This window comes from Lagenorhynchus albirostris, chromosome 16, assembly GCF_949774975.1.
Source record: "Lagenorhynchus albirostris chromosome 16, mLagAlb1.1, whole genome shotgun sequence".
Taxonomy (NCBI): Eukaryota; Metazoa; Chordata; class Mammalia; order Artiodactyla; family Delphinidae; genus Lagenorhynchus; species Lagenorhynchus albirostris.
The window spans coordinates 54,913,794-54,931,893 of NC_083110.1; the positions used below are offsets into that span (position 1 = coordinate 54,913,794).

Consider the following 18,100-nt stretch of genomic DNA (forward strand, 5'->3'; position numbering starts at 1 on the left):
TAAGCAACAGAAATTTATTCCTCGCACTTCTGGAGGCTGGGAAGTCCAAGATCAAGGCTCGGGCAGATTCAGTGTCTGATGAGAACATGCCTTCTGGATCATAGGATATGTCCTTTTGGAAAAGTCCTCACATGGTGGAAGGGGCAGGGGAGCCCTCTGGGGTCTCTTTTATAATCCCATTCATGAGGGCTCCCCCTTCATGACCTAATCACTTCCCAGAGGCCCTGCCTCCAACTACTATCATGTTGGGGATTAAGTTTCAGCATGTGACTTTTGGGGGGACACAGACATTCAATCTATAGGAAGGAAATATAATTATTGTTGGAAAGTGGCTGCCCAGCCGAGGACTTCATTTCCTAGATCCCCAGCATTTGATGGGACCATGTGACTGACTTAGGGCCTAAGGAATTGAAGGGAAGGAATTTATGCCAGGTTAGGCCCCTAAAATACTCCCATATGATCTGCATACTCTCTTTCCTTGTCTGCCAACTGCATGTTGATGCCATAGCAGCCTTGGAGGCCAAGTGCTGAAGGTGGCAGAGAGCCTACATCAGTCTGGATCCCTAAAGGACTACATAGAAGAGAAGCACTGCCTACCTTATCCATTATCACCAACTGATGTATTAGCAAGAAATAAACTTGGATTGTGTTAAGCCATTGAGATACTAGTGTTTACCTGGTATTGCAGCTAACGGTTACTTTAACATAGTGACATCTAATTTGAATAATAAAATTGAATTTCCATTTGGAGTACTTGAAGCAACACTTGTGGGGAAGAGAGTAGAGGGAGAGCATAGCACAGCATGAGATCAAAGATCCCTAGCGTATATTAGTTCATCAGGCAATCAGTCTTCAGGTCGAGGTGTCGTGTGGACAATAGCAGCCTTCCTCTCCCCACAGAACACCCTGAGAACAGAAAGTTAGAGTATCCACATTTTATTACTTACAGAACATTACCTCAAGATATGAACTACCTCAGGGACCCAAACTCTCTGCCAATCACCAGGCTCATATAAACCTTAATATAATCCGTTCCGTGGAAGAAAATATTAACACCTGTTAAAATCCCCTGCACAGAGAACATTTCCCTGGGAGGTGTTCCTGCACTCATTTTGCCAATTTCAAGATGAATAAAACTAAGGTTTCTTTTTGCTTCTTCCCAAAATATAATTTATTATGTAACATTTACAACTTGAAAAAGAATCCGAGACTATTTTCATGAATAATAATTAGAAGAGTAATGTGCCTGACGTGGGCTACAAAGAAGGGCCCCCCTTTTCTCTGCTGGGCGCACGGGACAGTGGGGTTTACTCTCGAACCAGTCATGTGGAGCTTGGTGTGCTCCCCCAGATGCTCCCAGGGCCCCTGGGGTTGCTCTGCTGTTTAGAAGGAAATGGATGTGGAAGCAGTTGGTTTGCTGTATTGTGGCTTTCTTGCTTTACAGTGATACTTGCAAATACTACCCCTAGGGCAGTAGTTAATGGATTTGTTACTTAGTCTGGGAAGGTGAAGAGAAACTTCCAAAGCTCTGGGTGGTGGGGGGGGAGGAGCAGTGCTCAGAGGCAGTGCCTGTGTGGGTGCTGACTGGCTCTGCCACTTACCTCTGGGGCTTTGAAATACCAAGAGTCATCACCTATGGTGGTGGTAGCGGTAGGAGTGGCCCCAGACAAACGTAGGAGAGGAGCAGACCCGGAGGGCCCCTGGTAGGCCAAGGTGAGCCTGGATTCAAAATTCTACAGCTAAGGCTGGTCACAGCTCGACTCACTACTCGTCAGAGCTACTGGTCAGTCCCTCCAAACCCTGAGATCAACTCTCCTGGGCGAAGGCACCGCTAGGGTTCTGTGTAGACACACCCAGGACCTCACGAAAGCTAGCTGTGGGCAGCAGAGGTGACAGGAAGTTGGCCATAGCCAGTCCAGCGAGAGTGAGCCCCGTGCGATGAGAGCAGGATTTGGACTCTGACAGATCTGGGTTCAACTTCTAGTTATGCCACTCCGGTTCTTCTGAACGCCCCAGCTAGTCACCACCACCAGGACTGGGCACGGGAAGGCAGTTACAGAAACTGTTAGCAGAACCCAGAGGTGGGGATTCTAATGCTCTTGGGCTTTATAATAACTATTTCTCTTGGAGTACTCCTTACTATCTTATTTGCAATTCTGGTACATCTTAAGAAAAAGATTGTGAACTATTCTACAATCAGAACTTAATTCCCTTTCAGTACGGCGGATTTCCCTGGGCTCTGGGTTGGGGAATAGAGTGGCTGGCAGAGGTGAGGCTGTGGAACTGGAGAGAAGGTGTGGAAAAGAGCAATGGGCAGTGTTCAGGCTGGGGCCGTGGCGTTGAGGTTGGGGAGAGGGGGAAGTGTTTATGGCCCCCTTCCCTTGCCTTCTCCAAGCCATATCTTTATTACTTTTGTTTGCTCTATTGATATTTCAAAAGTTTAAAGTCCTTCTTTGTCCCAGTGTTTTTATTGTCCGAGGGACCCACCTGGTTTGCCTTGGCTTTTGCAGAGATGAAACACTTCCTGTTTTGTTTTCAGAAGTAAAGCTCTCACTGCATTTCCACAGTGAATCCTGCAGCTGCATCCATCCCAAACACAGGGGCCTTGAGTGCAGGCAGCAGGGCCCACCTGCAGATGCTGGGCCTGGCCTGGACCACACGGCTGCTCAGCAGTTCAGTCCTGCTGGGTCCTCCCCACCGTTGAGGGACCCTGGTGCTGAGAGCTGTGGTGGGGGAGGCCTCTCAGGCAGAATCTGCCCACAACCTGTGCCCTGTTGGAGGGTACAGGGCTGGGACTCATCTGCCCAGGGACTGCCCAACAGCTGGGGAGGGGCAGGGACTACGGAGGGCCAGTGGGCCTTTGGGAATTGTGGTTCTGGGAGTCCCCAGCCTTAGGCTCAATGTAGCCCAGGTCTGGTGTTTTCAAGCTTGTCTCCAGCTGGAGATAATGCTAATATCCCACACTTGCAGCTTTTTCAGGGCACTGGAAGATTGAGACTTTCTCTTCAAATAACAATGAGCATTTGTTCTGAGCCTTTGTGATAAGAAAGGAGAAAGAAAATCATTCTTAGAGGCAGGGGGAGCAGAAAACCATCTCAACAAAAGGCACAAACTTCTCATTATACATTATTATGCTTTCAAAGAAGCATTTGTGCAAGCACATTCTTTTGTTTAAAATAAAGTGGCTCTTAAGTCTTAAGACTATCTCGGCTGTGTCTTGTTTTGGGAGGAAAAATCTGATGGGGGGAAGCTGGTTGATGAGCTCTTTTGTCCTGGGGCCCAGCCTGGCAAGCTGCTCCCCTGAGGTGCAGCGTGATGCTGAGTTTTGCCACAAGCTGTCTTTTGGGGGGAGTGTGGTAGGACAATCCCTTATAAGGGGGGATCCCTACTGATTTAGTAATTACCCCTCACCCCTAAATGAGAAAGCCAGGACAGATGCCCTGTACTAAAATCCTTACAGAATGTGATGTTATAGTGAGTGTCTCGGTATCCTTTGTACAATGCAAATACTTCTTCCATGAGGCGGCTGCAAAGTTAGAATTGCAGGACTCCAAAGATAAATTTCATTGATTCCCTTCCCTTTTTATTAATTAAAAAAGAAAAAAAACCCAAACCCAAAACTTAAACCTCTTAGGAGCAGTATTTAAGATATAAAGACAAAAGAAGCAGGGACTGCCTATATTCTGCAAGTCTAGAGGCTTAGTGAAGAGTCAACACTTATTTAGAGAAAGTGTGTCTGAATGGAGCTCCAGAGGTCCTGGCTGTACTGAATTAGCAGAACCTATGAAGAGGTAAAGAGGTGAGTCTGTGAATTGGGCAGCCGCTGAGCTGGGCGGTTAAATGAACAGGCTCCGGACTATTCTGATCTCAGCAACCCATTCCCCTGGATGACCCTGAGCAAGTTACAGACCCTCTCCAGCCCTCATAGGAAAAATGGAGCTAAGAATAGTAACTCGCCTAGCTGAGGCTATGTATGTAAAGCAAACTAGCCCAGGGCCAGCCTGCAGGGACCTCTGGTTACCCCCGTTATTATGAGGGGCCTGCAGCTGTACCAGTATGTAGACGAGACTTTGCTATCTGCTATCTGTACTATCTCTTTTCCCTTCTCTTCTTCACTTTCCTCTGCTGCTTCTTCCCTGCCTTTCTACCCCCAGTCTTGGCACTTCCCTCCCTCCCAGATCTGAAGCGTCAGTGGAGAGGCCTGCTTCCGGTGAGACGAGGGGCCCCTCTGGGCAGCCTTGCGGGGATGTGCCAGGGTCTGGTCCTCTCTCTGCAGCTGCTTCCAGGCTGAGACTCCACTGGCCGAGGCCAGCCAGTCCTCAGTCTCCCCCTTTCCCACTTCACACCTCCTGGTGCTGTTCCTCCTCTACCCGATAATAAGCTTAGGTCAAAACTGACTCCACTCTCTTCCCGTCGTGTAAACTGAGCCTGCTGGTTTCCCTCTCCCAGATTCCCAGTTCTCCATGCTGAGTCCCTTCCTGCTCCCATCTAGTCTTCCTTATCACTCACTCTGCAGACCTGGCCCTGCTCCTAACTCCTCCTTAGGCAGTCTCCCTGGCCTCTGGCCTCAGCCACCTTGCCCCTCTCTTCCATTTCTATCCTTTCACATCAGCAGAAGTTGTATCTCTCTCTACTGGAACCCTGTGACATTGTCTAATATCTCCTCCTTAAAAAAAAAACATCCTTTGTGTCATTCATCCTGCAAAAGAAAATCATATCCACAGAAAAGAAAGTCATTTCAGTTGCAGCTTTTTTGCAAAGACCCACACAAACCTCTTGAATCATACAGAAGGTCCCCATCGTGAACTTTACACCACTCCACTCCCCCCTGCCCAACTCGGGGGCCTCCCACCTCCCATTCCACAGTTTCCCCATCAGACCTCAGTCTCCAGATCCCCCTTCCCCAACGTGGTGAACTGAAAGCTTAGTTCTATGCTCAGATAAGCTGGTCTGGGAGAGCATGGACCTGGTCATCTTTCATGAGCACATTAGATTTCTGCCTAGTACAAGACATTGAGAGCACTCAGATACTTGGGAAGAAGCAGAAAGGTTAGATTCAGTTGTGTCTTACAGTTGTGATGACCTTTGATTTATCCCTTGTTTTAAAATGGTTTTGGTCAACCAAACCATTAAGGACTTACCCTATCAAGCCCTTAATATGCTCTCAAAATTGAGGTAGGTCTAATTATTTGCTTTGTTCAGCCGAGGGACACGTGTGTGTGTGTGTGTCTGTGTTTGGTGGTTGGGTGCGCTTTCTCTTTGTACTGAAACTCTCTCCCTCGCAGCCACGTGACAGATGATGACTGCTTTTTGTGCTGCCTGATACATTGCTGTCCACTCAGTGAATACTGTTACCTGACTTCCATTCCAGCCCTGGGGGAATCTGGATTCACAGAGGAATAGAACCTTCTTACAAAATCTGGAGTATGATTGCAATTTTACTTTTGAAGCACCCGCTTCCCAGAGGAATAGCTAGTGATTGATGCCACTGTCAGAAACCCAGATGCACACACTCATACATGAGCCAGGAAATTACATTAACAGCTCGCCCAGCAGGCCAGCACTGACTCACCCACTTGCTCCCCTATGGGAGGAGAGGTGATATGAAACCCAGGGCAACAGCAGGGAACAAACAAAGGAAAGGAGTTAGGGGGGACTGGGCTCTCAAATGTCCACCGGGTTTTTTTCCTTCCTCATCTTCTGCCGAGGGCAGCAGCCACAGGCTAAGGTCTGTAGTTATTTTGCTATGTGACCAGGATTGTGGGGAGTTATTTCATTTGTCCTGGAAGTGCACTGTCAGCTTGTTCTCATGGTGCATGTACAAGGGTGCGTACGGCTCTACACACATACCTTCGTGCTTAAGAGGTCTACATTTTCCTTTGGGGTAGAAGTGACCTACCTAGGCTAAGCTCATGCTAGGGTATTTGTCTCTTTGGAGAGCAAGTTAGTATTGATTCCAGCAGGATGGGGCGGCAGAGACTGGTTTGTTGCTCAGAAGATGCCTGAAAAATACTGATACCATTAGGGCAGAAGAGTGGAAAGCAGTCCAGCAGGCCTGCTGGCGACTTGTGGGTGTGAGGGGGTTTATCGGTAGCGGCAGGCCAAAGCGTTGACATTCTTGACCACATAAAAGCCCATGGTGACTGGAGGGATGACCAATGTCCGGCCGGCCCGCAGGGGGCGGGGCTTCAGTTCTGGGAGGGTCCCATCGTCCACCATCACTAAGGGCTGGCCGTTCAGCTGCACTGACCTACAGTGAGGAAAAACAGCATGGGACTCGTTATTGCCTTGAAAGGAAGCCATTGCAGCAAAGCCTGGGCAGCCTCAGATTGCCCCCGTCTGCTGACCGTGCCTGGCTGGCTATCACTGACTGATACTTACTCTGCCCAGGCTCTCAGCTGGGTGCTTTGATAACACACTCGAACATCCCAGCAATGCTCTGAGGAAGAAACTGTCCTTGCCCCATTCTACCTAGAGTACTTAGATGACTTGCCCAAGGCTACACAGCTTGTAGTCCTGGGAGCCAGGATTTGAACACAGGTAGTCTAGTTCCAGAGACACATCATTTATTTTGACAAGTTAAATGTCTCTGAGGCAGAAGCTGAAAAGTGTCTCATGTCTTATTTTTTTTGTCTTTAAATCATAATAGCAGTTCAGTTTGACTCTTCTACCTAAAGAATTTTCTTCTACCTAAAGTGTGGAATGATGCATAGGCTTAAGGTGACTTCAGAAATTCCTATTTAACTGGCATCTTTCATTAGTTTATTTGAGAGATGAGAGAACTGACATTGTGTCACTTGTCTAGGGCGGTTCTGGAGGAGGACAGAGACTTATGTAACAATCTTCCTTTCTCTAATCTGAGCATGAGTTTCCATATCTAATATTTAATGAATGTTTACATTTTAGAGACACAAAGAAGTAGGTGATAAAGCAGGCATTTGTGATCTCAGTTCACCTGCGTTGCTTGCTTTTATCCTTCCTGTGTATCAGTCATTTTCAGCCCTGAGAAGGACTTAGAGAGCAAAGGGGAACGGCTCATCACCCATCCTAGGCCTGTGGTACAGAATCCAGACAGTCTCCCAGCTGTTTCTGACGGGGGAGTGACTCGGACAGCCAAGTACCCACTGAAGCTCAGTTTTATGGGTCAGTAGAAAAGGCCAGAACCAGGCTACTAGCTGGAAATAAGGCTGTAAGTCACTTTGGAAAATCAGCATTACAGTGATGACTATTTCTGGGCCTTGCCCAGCCTCCAGTGTGATAACATTGTAGTGGTATCATCTGAGCTGTGAAGAGAATAAACTGTTAGAAATTGATAAAGAGGTCTTGGTTTAGTGTTCCTTCTGTGCTCTGAATGATAGGTTTAGAGAGAGATCATCAGACCCCTTGCTCAGTAGAGCCATGAACCCCCAGAGATAAGTGCAATGTAAATTGCTCCCAGGGGAGAGCTGGGCAGAGAGACAGCTCCAGGCCCGGCCCGACGTGGACCAGTTTGGGCCCAGTCCAGATCTGACAGGCCAGGGGGCAGCCCCCCTCTCTTGTTGGTATGACTGAGGAATGAATGAACAAGCAGGGGGCTCCTGGGTGGAGAGCCAGGCCTGCCTCTGGAAGATGTGGAGGTGTGAGTATTGAGATCTAAAGGTCAATGTTGACCTCACCAAACATGCAAGAACCTTCTGTGACCCTCTCTGCTGAATACAGCGTACTCATTGGAGTGGAGGGCAGGGTGAGGAGAGGGGGTTCAGGTGCAAAAAAAGCCAGGACAGGTCTTCACAGTGTATTTTATTATTTGGTTCTAGGTTGTGTGAATATCCAACAACCAGACATATGCACTATCAAATACTAGTTCAATAATACTAATTAATCTTTCCAAAGCATACTCAAATTGCTATCACTTGAAAACCTTCAGTGGTCCCTCCTATATATGGAGTTAGGTGCAAGCCCTCCCCCTGAGGAGTTAGGCAACACCCACTTAGATTCAGATGATCCCAGAGTATTGCCATCTCTGGGTTCTAGGAAGTCAAAACAAAGTGTGAGAAGCAAGCCTTTTCATTTCCATACTAATAACGAGTAGTTATTCTGCAACAGGCTCCATTCTGATTTCCTTATTGGTTGGTTAAAAAGCTGACTCAGGTATGGTTGGAACCAGGGAGCATGATCAAGATTGTGGACTGGTCTCTAATTCCAGGAGCCGGCCACTAACTTCCTAGACGGCTCTGGCAAGTCTCCTTACCTCACTTCCCTCAGTTTTGCATCTGTGAGAATATAGGCTATATAGGATGTAGTACGAATGAAATGAAATAAAAAATGTGAAAGTGCTTTGAAAGCATAGTGAGCCATGTAAGTGGGAGATGGTGTTTTTTTTGTTACTTTTTTCATTGTCATTCTGGGTAGGTAAACTTCTTGGTCCTTGTACTGTGGCACTGACGAGTTTCATGACTCCTTTCCTAAAGCCCTCTCTTCCCTTGGCTCCCGTGGTAGTGTTCTCTCTCTCTCTTTCTCTCTCTCTCTCTCTCTTTCCCTCCATTTTCCTCCTTCACTTCTGCATGTTGTTTCCTTTTGGGGGGACTGTTCCCTTATAGCTGCCTCTCAGATGCTGGGGTTGCTGGTGCTTGGTCCTGGGACCTCTTTGCTTCCCACACTACATGCTCCAGCTGGGTGCTGTTACCAACACCCAGGACTTTAATTACTATCTGCATGTCGATGCTTCCCAAACCTGTATCTCAAGGCTGAATCCTTCTTCTAACTTATATCTCCACTTGGCTGTTCCACAGGAACTTTATAGTCATGTGTCCAAAGTCAAGATCTTCTCCTCAAACTCTGTCCTCTTCTCTGCCTTCTTATCTTTGGGCTGGTACCACCCTCTATAAGATTACCTAAGCCAGAAAGCTGTGGTCATCTGGGTCTTCTCCCCCAGGTCCCAGGTATGGAGTCGCTAAATCCAACCAATTCTACCTTTAAATATTTTTCAGATCTGCTTCTTTCTCTCCCTTCACTGCTATTATTTTAGTTCAGAGTTTTCCCTGTGACCAATCTCCTTGCCCCTGGCCTTGCCTACCTCTCCTGTGCTGGCCACATTGCTGACAGAGCCATCTGCTGCTGTCCCTGCTTCAAACTCTCCAACAACGCCATCGCTTCCACCTTAATCCGGACGATGAAACCAAGCTCCGGCCACCTCCCCAGTCTCAGATGCTGCCAGTGCCCCTTACTGCAGTGCTACCTGTGGATCCCAGACCTCTGGGGGTGGGCTTGGGCTGAGTAGGCAGTCACTGTAAGGACATCATCAGTATACGCATGAACAGGTTGTTCCCAATGAAAAACAGTTAAATTTTGCCCGTAAATGAGGTAGATCTTTCTCAAATGAATATGTCAGTAGATCCTGGTGGGAATAAAATATACCAGTTCATTAAAAAAAAAAAAAGTAAATATTTTTCAAATGTGAATGCCTGTAGACACTTGGGATTAATAAGACACAAGTTCATTTAAAACTGCTATAAAATTCCTAATAGATTTTTTTGGGAGGAAGGGGGCATCATGTGCTTTTTTCAAGCAAGAGGTTTTTAAAGGGACAAGTACTAGTGTGGGAGGGCTACGACATTTGTTGCCATTACAAAGGAACCTCGGAACCTGAGCGTACCTTTGGCCCAGCGTGACCAGATTAAATGACTTGTAGTTCCACTTTGGGGTGCTGTGTGTGGTGCTCCCTCCTCCTCCTCTGCGGGACTAACTGCCCTGGGGCCCTGGAGCCTGCTCTCGTGTTGCCCACTCTGGGGAACCTTCTTTGACCCTTGGGTTAGAGGCCCAACTCTGCACTCTCGTGTACCCAAAGCTTATAACCACCTCACTGAATTGTAGGGACTTACCCACTCTGCCCCTCACTGGGCTGTGAGCTGGATGAGGAAAGGTCCAGTGCCTTTCATCCCTAAATACTCGGTGCCTAACCAAGTGGCATAGAATTGGGATGGAATATTTTCTGAACAAGTGAATGGACTTTTGAGGCTCTTTCACATTATTTCTGGTATTCCTGGACTGAGTTTCTCCAGCTCTAAAGAGGCTCCCTGGAGGTTTGCTGAGCGTCTTTACAGATTTCATTAATGTACCAATTACTCTTGCTCTCAGTGGCCCTGGAGATGTTAGATAAGACCTGAGTTATCGCTGATTCTCACAGTCACTCACTAGATAGCTTATCCCAACTGGACACGTGGCCGTTGATCATTGATAGCGTTTTTTCATCCTTAAAAAAGATCTATATGACCACCTCTTAGCTAAGCCAACTTGAGTTAATTCTGTGAGACCTTAAGTCCTCATACAACCTTATTTACAAAGTTCCGTCACTGTAACGATGGACAGTGTGCTTTACCACCTCCATTCTAATTTTCCTGCTTACATTTTTATTTTAATATTTATCCTATTACCCAGTTAAGTCATATCACACTAAATATTACAATCTTCCACTCTTATGCACTGAACAACTTGTAAGTTTACAAACATATGTTAATGATAAAAAATCACTGATTACTGAGCAGTGTCTATGCAAAAGGCAGGATGCTGTGATTTATTCTATCACATTTAGTCCTCACAACTACCAACTGAGGCAGGTGTTAGCATCCCTACAGATGAAGACATCAAAGTTTAGAGGGGTCTAAGATTCACCTAAGTCACATAGCTGGTAAGCGGTAGAGCTGAGATTTGCCCTGCAGCCCTTCACCGTAGTCCTATTTGGCCTCCCTTGTGACTGCTAAAAGAGCCCTGTGAGGTACGTAGGCAAATATTATTATTATTATTTTTGTAACTTCACTATTGAGATGAGGTCAGAGAGGTTAGGTGGCCTGGGCAAGGTCACATAGCTAATAGGTGGCTAAGCTCTGTCTTGGATTCAGGCCTCCTGATACCTGTTTCTACTATTTCGTGTTGTTCCCCAATTCCAGATGGCACTCACTAGGATCATGTTTCTTTCTTTGAAAACCTTTCTTATCATATTTTCATCACATTCTGGGACCTCCTTCCTGGCCTGTGACATTTCAAACCAAATGCTAAATGATCCAGTCTATGTTGAGCTATTTCTCTTAATTCCCTAGCTGCTGAGGGCTTTTAAATTATCCAAATATTAGGACAACTGAGTTTTTATCACCATCTGTTTTTTCAAAGTCTGAATTGCTTTGTTCCTGAACTTGTTTTCTTTGCATGCTATTTGAAATGGGATTCAGTGTCTCAATTTGGAGTCAAGCCCTCTGCTTCCCAGGTCTCTGTGGGATCCCCTTGGCTGGGTCACCCTCCTTCCCCCACCACCTGTCTACAATCTCTGCTCTTCGTGGCTTACTTTATGGTTCTTGCTAGCCATGGATACTGAAGCAAGCTTTCAGCTGTTCTGAGGTCTCAGGGAAGCAAGTCTAGTGAGCATGTTCTTTGCCAGTCTTGAAGATACTTTGCTGGTCTCTGGCCTGACTCTGGCTGGACTTTTGTGGGAGCAGAGGCAAGGGAAGCCTGCATATTATCGGGAGCAGCCTGGGGAGCTAGTGTCTGGTTTCTGCTGGCATATTTACGGCCTTGAATGGGACTTAGAGATAACTAGTTCCACCTCAGCCACTTTGAGAAAGTGATTTGCCTTCTGTGAGCTTGGGTTTCTCCATTTGTATGACAGACTAGATGAACCCTAAGATTCTTTCTGGCTCCCACACCTTTCAGGTTGGCTGCCCACAGCCTAATAGCTAGCCTGAAGCAGAGTTTAATGCCAAATTCAGAGTGATCCTGCACAGGTAGAAATCTGATCATGACATTCACCTGTCTAAATGCTCAGTAGCTTCCTGATGATCTTAGAACATTCTCCAAAGTCCTTACAAGACCCCATGAGCGAGGCCATTCACCTCCGTCTGCAGCCCGTAGAGGCCCCTGTAGCTGCTGCCCATTGCAGCTCCCCACCACCTCCCACCTCCTTGCGTTCTGTGTTCCAGTCACAATCTCTCTACTCTCAGTGTTTTTGTACGTGTTGTCATTCTTCCTGGAAACTTCTCCGTATTCCATCCCTGCTTCCAGCCTCCTTTGCCCTGCTAACTCCTACCTGTCCTTCAGGTCAGGTGCCCGCAAAGCACTCCCTATCACCCAGTACTTCTCCTGTCTCTGCACTCGTCACAGCACTGGGATCGCTGACTGCTTGTCAGTCCCTCCCCTAGTCAGGAAGACCATGTGTCCGCCCTGCTCATCTCGTGCTCTCCTGTCCACTAACCCACATATAGCAGGTGCTCAGTAAAAGAAGGATGGGATATAAATACATGGGTAGACGAACTACAATCTGGAAGGAAAAGACACTGTGGTGGGAGGACAGAGACTTGAGTTAGAGTCCACATCTGAGCATGACGTGTGCAGGCCTAGAAATGTCACAGTTGGCTCTGGTCTGGGTTTCTGGATTGTTAAATGAGAGAGAGGGAGGGAGGGAGGGAAAGCAGGAGTGGGGAGCAGAAGGGAGGGAGGAAGGAGGAGAGAAGGGAGAAGGTATAATAATCTGAGGAGTGTGGGGCGGGGAGGGTATCAGCTCCCTTTGCTGCTCAATAACCCGCACAACCTCCTGGCTTCGACTCCGGTGCCAGCGTGCTTCCCCGCGCGCCACTAGAGGTCCCCCTTGCTCTTCACAACGGTGCTGAGAGCCCGCGCGCCGGCTCCCCCGAAGCGGAGCCCCTGCCTCTGCCCCTACAGCCTGCTCTCCGGTCCCGGCAAGGCCCGGAGACGTGCGCGCCCCTTGGCCTCCTGGAGCAGCAAACCGCAGGATCACTCCAGTCCCGACAAAAACTTCGTTGCGGTGCACTCGGCACCCCCGCGCCCCCGCAATGTGGCTAATATTAAGGAACCGTCCGAGGCCGGGCTGCGATTCCTGCCGGGGGTGCGGCTTCCCGGCTGGCGTGCAGGGAAGGGGGCGCAGGTGCGGGGCTGGCGGCAACGCGCGACTCAGCGCCTGGCTCTCCTGCCTGGGTCCCGGCGCCCCGCCCTCCCGCCAGCCGCACCTGTGTGCGCTTTACAGGCCCCCGAGGCCCAGTTGCCCTTGGAGGCCCCCTCGCTGCGTTAGGAAGGTGGTGTGTGCAGCTGCCCTGCCCTTCTCCAGCTCGGGGGCAGGTTAGAGCCGGGAGGGAGGCCGGCCGGGTTTGAGGACGGAGGGGCCTCGCTCAATTTCCCTGCTCCGGGAGAGGCTGTGCATCTGGAGTAGCTTAGAGAGGAGGTTCCTTTGAAATGGCCGTGAGTGATGCTACCCGCTGAGGAGGGCCGTTCGGAGGTGGCCGCAGCAGGCTAGTCCCCACTTGCCCAGCTGAAGCAAAAGCTGTAGGATGCTCATGACCCTCTCAGGGGAGCTCCTACTCCTGAGGGGTCATTGGGAGGATTACTTCCTCCCAAGCGTGTCCTGAAGCTTTCTCCTATGTGTTAGGGGATTGTCCTCCTGCTAGGCTAATTGTTCTCATTTCTAAATTTTCAGTGGCACGTGGTTCAGTGCCTGCTTGCGCATGATAGCGGTTCCCATTAATGCTTGTCGGGTTCCACTCAGTCAGCCTCTCCAAGGGTTCTCGTGTGGTTGGTTGGACACTCCGGTCCCTTACTCTGCTGTTGTTAAAGAGAGGAGACAAAGTGAAAAATGGAGGTGAACGCTTCCTTTTCCCCTTACCCCTTGAAAAGCCCGCATTATATATGAAGTTCCTGGCCACTTAGACAGTTTGAGGCTGGTAAGATCATTTGCCCTATGTCCTGTTCTTTGAGAGCATATTGAAATAATGAGGAGTTTCAATCTAGCTTCTGTATCACTGAACTAGGACTCCTTTATGCAAGCAGAGCTGGGGATTTTTAGGCAAGTTGTTAGGGATGTAAGCTTTTCCTGTTTGCAGTTAGGTTTGGGGGTCATGATTTGATCTGTGTTCTATCCAAGTCTGTGTAATAATGGTTTATGCCATCATGGGATCCTACCATCTGCTTCTAGTGGTTTAAAATAACAGCACACTTGGCAAACAAGGTGAGAGCCCAGCTAAGGAACCTGGATTTACACTTATTGTTAACTTCCAACAGAGGAGGCGGTCATCTGGGGGCACTCGGGGAGGACAGTTTGATTCTGTGACCATCTCGAAGCTCCATGTCATAGGCATAGCACACTCAAGCCACAATAGAACCAGCTATTAAAATCATGGAGACTTTACCATGTGGTTAACCCTGTTCCCTCCCATTGTAAAGACTTGGTGCCATGATCACCGACTTTCACAAATGGTATGAAAGGGGCATTATTCATAGTCCTACTGTTCTTTGTGTTGTACAAGTTCAATTATAACAGATGTAATCCTTACCCACTATGACAGAAAACACAGAAATATGCAAATGTGTGGTCAGAGGCGCTATAATTAACACATTACACAAGGGGAGAGAGAGAAAGAAAATCAAACCTCATGGCCTGGATTTCAAGGCCTTCTGCATTCTGGCACTAACGTATTTTTATGGCCTCTCCCCTCACCTCATAAAGCATCCTCTATTCCAGTCACGTGAGACGATATGCTATGGCCCCAAACAAAATGGCCCTTGAACTTGCGTACTTCTAAACCTTTAGTAAGCTCATTCCATTGCCTGGAATAGCCTTCCCTCCAGCATTTCCTAGATGTATAGCTCATCCTTACAGCTCCTGCTCAATGGTCCTCAGCCCTGAGGATTTCCCAGATTCCCAGGTTAGAATTCAACTCTCCCTTCCTTACGCCTGCATCCTCCTATATTTACCCTCTGTGGTCGGTCTTGTCTTAAAGTATCCTGTGTGGGGAGGGACCAGGTTTCCCCAGTCCTAGTTGTGTGGAGCTGGAAGGGGCAGTAGAGGATCAGAAGCATTCTCTTTATTACAGGCAGTCTGCAGGTGAGATCAAGAGAGTCAGGTAAAAGGGCAGGCGTGTGTGTGCACAGACAGGTTTTCCATATGTGAGGGTATGAAATAGAGTCCATTAGTCATGCCCAAAATGAGTTCCATTACTGTAAGGTCAAGGCTTCCTGGAAACCTATTCAAATATGTTAAACCAAAGGGGTAAATAGCTTAGTTTGATCAGATTTTGACAGTGTTCCTATAGCATCAGGTGCACTGGTGTACCCTCAAAAGGGAAAAATAAGATGTCCCGGTGGCACAGTTTCTGCTCCAGGGTCCACAGATGTCAGAGTACAAAGAGTGTGGTGACTCTGAGTTGTTCTAGAGAAGGTGAGTGGGGAGGAGGATAGGCTGTCAAGCGACTGCTGGTGTTTGGCAGCTGGTCCACAGCTTGGAGCTCCAACCCCTTGTCTGAATGAACCACATCCTGTTGTGGGTTCCCGATGCTTGGCAGCCAAAGAAATACTGACTCAAGGCCCTGGACCTGCTATAGGGATGAGGTGGATTAGGACTTTTCAGTTCCCTGAGGCTTATTTTTGTCCATCACCTAAACCACAGCCTCTGGAGGATGTGGAGAAAGGAGAAGACAGGATAATTTCTTCTCTGCCCACCAGAACTGCCTATGTATTCTGCTTCCCTGCCCCTCAGTTTAGAATCAACTGCCCAGAAACGTGCTAGCTTTACTCTAAAGTGCTCATTTACCAGGATTTCATCTGGGTCACCTGGAACAGAACGGAAATCTCTGCTTGCAACGAGGGTCCCCAAGTGAGTGGAGCTGGGGTGGGGACACCACAGTATTGATGGACAGCTATGCAGAGAGATTCCAGCTGCTGGGAGTGATCTGGAAGAAAATGTATTCTAGAGCTGAGAGCAAATGAAATCTCTCAGAAAGTAACAGTGAAAATGCTGAATTCCTAAACATCTTGGTTTAAGATGTCAAGTCACTGTAAAATATAAAAGCATTTTATAATCCTCTAATCTGCACAGAGATCTGTACATTACTAATCTGGGAGTTAAAACAAAACAAACAGTAAAACCTTTGGGAACCGTACACATCTTTCCACTTAGTCATAGAGAACTCCCAGGGGCTCCTGGCATGTTCGCACCTTTGGCAAAATGGCTTAGTGCCTGAATGAAGAATACAATCTGGGTGAAATCAGAGATGCAAATCAGCTGGAATCTTGTTCCAGCATTTTCTAGAGGGACAATAGTTCTCAACTTTGGCCACATATTTGAATCACCTGGGGAGCTTTAAAAAATACTGGTTTCTGGGTCCCAGTCCAGAGACTGATTTAATTGGCCTGGGGTGCGGCTTGGGCACTGGGGCTTTTAAAGGCCCCCAGGTAATTCAAAGTGCAGCCATGGTTGATCAGCACGAGCTGATGACGAAAGAGTGGGAGTATGTTGGTAGCTGGGGCAGGGGTCGGGGATCAAATAGTTTTCTAACCATTACGTTCTAAATTTCTTTTGAATAAACAGGTCTTTTCTTACTCTTTTGGAGTACCATGTAAGAGGCCACGTTTTTTAAACGAAAGAAAACATGTGAACTTTTCAAAGGCAAATTTTTTGTTGAATAGTGTAGAGTGAGCACTTCTGCAGAACTGCTGCATCTAATGTTTTCCCTGTAGTGAGGGCTCTGGTGCGATGGACGAGCTCCTCAATATGCACCAGGGAGGTGTGTGCGTGGCATTTCACAGCAGGAATTCAGAACCAAATCCAATGGAGCATCTTCACAGATAAAAAACTCTGTATTTCTTTAGCACTGAGAAGGAAAAGCGTGCTTTTCTTGAGAAGCAAGGTCGCTAAACTCATTTAGATTCCTCTCAGGTCTTGGGCTGTGTCACAGAGAGCTCCCCACAAAGAGCAGTTCAAGCTCTCTTCAGGCAGAAGGCACTAAGGGGGTTAAATATATCGTTCAGTACCCTCACTATATTTTCCAGATATTATATAATTAGTTACTTAGATAATGCTGTGTGCATTGCTTATAGCTACTCTCTCTTTAGGAGCCACGAAAAACCCTCAAAGGAGCACAAGGGTGAAAAGAATCCAAACTCTTCTAGGTCTTGCTGAGTAAGCGTACATTGAGTAAAAATTGGAAGGCTTATTTCTCTACGCTTTTACTTCTCCTTATTTTTTCTACAGACTGACTCTGAGCCTTAAGTATAAGAATTCTTATAAATACATATAGTCATATATATTTATATTTATACTTTCACAGCATCTATTTCAGACTTTCTGAACTGGAACACTAACTTGAACTTTGCTGGTTAGAAGTACCACCTTCCTGTCCACCTTCAACCATTTCGTAAATCTCCCCAATCCCAGGCATCTCTCTTGCCTCTCCTCGCTTCCAGCCTCTGCGGCTCCTCTGTCCCTCTGAGGGGCTCTGAGTGGCCTTTCAAAAGGCCTGCAGGTGATGTGGTTACATGTGCAACAGCAGGGCCTTTACCTCCAGGAAAAAGAGGTCTCCACCATCTTTTTTTCTGACATTTTAAAACTGGCACCTGAAGCCCTGCAGAGGTTAACAGGTTTCCTCACACACTCTCAGCTTAAAAAGCACTATTGATGTTCCTTAGCTCTTACAGAACATCAAAGCAAATTCCAAACGCATTAAAGTAATGAATATAACAAATGAAACAAAAAAGAAACTAGAAGAAAATAAAGATATATATTTATCTGATTTCAGGAATATAAGTAGATAACCATATAAATGGAAAGAAGGAACCACAAAGCAAAAGGTAGATTTAACTGTATAAAAAGGGAACACTTCTGTATGTCAAGATAACACCCTAAAAATGAAATAGTTGGAAAAATAGCAAATAAAATGCTGAGGAAAATATTTCAACACATATGATAGGTAGCAAAGGGGAAACTGCCTTATATTAGAAAAAACTTACAAATCATTAATAAAGTGGATAACAGCCCAATAGAAAAATAAACAAAGGGGATGTAGAAAATTCACAAAAGCAATAAAATGCTAATAGATGCAAAAATTTCAACCTCACTAATACTTAAAGAATACAACTTAACATAATAATACTGTTATTCATTATGAAGTTGGAAAAGATTTTAAAATATTACTGTTCTGTGTTGGTGAGATAAATTGTAATAACAAAATGTTCACATTCCCTACTCCTTCTCAGACCTCCACAACTAAGCTTGTCTGAGGTAAGAAAATTGAACAGTTAATCATATGAGATAAGTTTATATAACTCAATGGATTCCAAGGTGAACAGA

General features: G+C 46.8%; 1 protein-coding gene across 2 annotated transcripts in view; it reads right to left on the bottom strand.

The window, feature by feature from the left end:
• Positions 1 to 920: 920 nt before the first annotated feature.
• HPSE2 (heparanase 2 (inactive)) overlaps positions 921 to 18,100 on the bottom strand; it is a 572,092-nt gene continuing 554,912 nt past the window's right edge. For both annotated transcript variants that reach the window (XM_060126534.1, XM_060126532.1), the window contains one exon: positions 921 to 6,250. In XM_060126534.1, the coding sequence (XP_059982517.1) occupies positions 6,085 to 6,250 (166 nt within the window). In that variant the 3' untranslated portion in view covers positions 921 to 6,084. The remainder of the gene's footprint in view (positions 6,251 to 18,100) is intronic.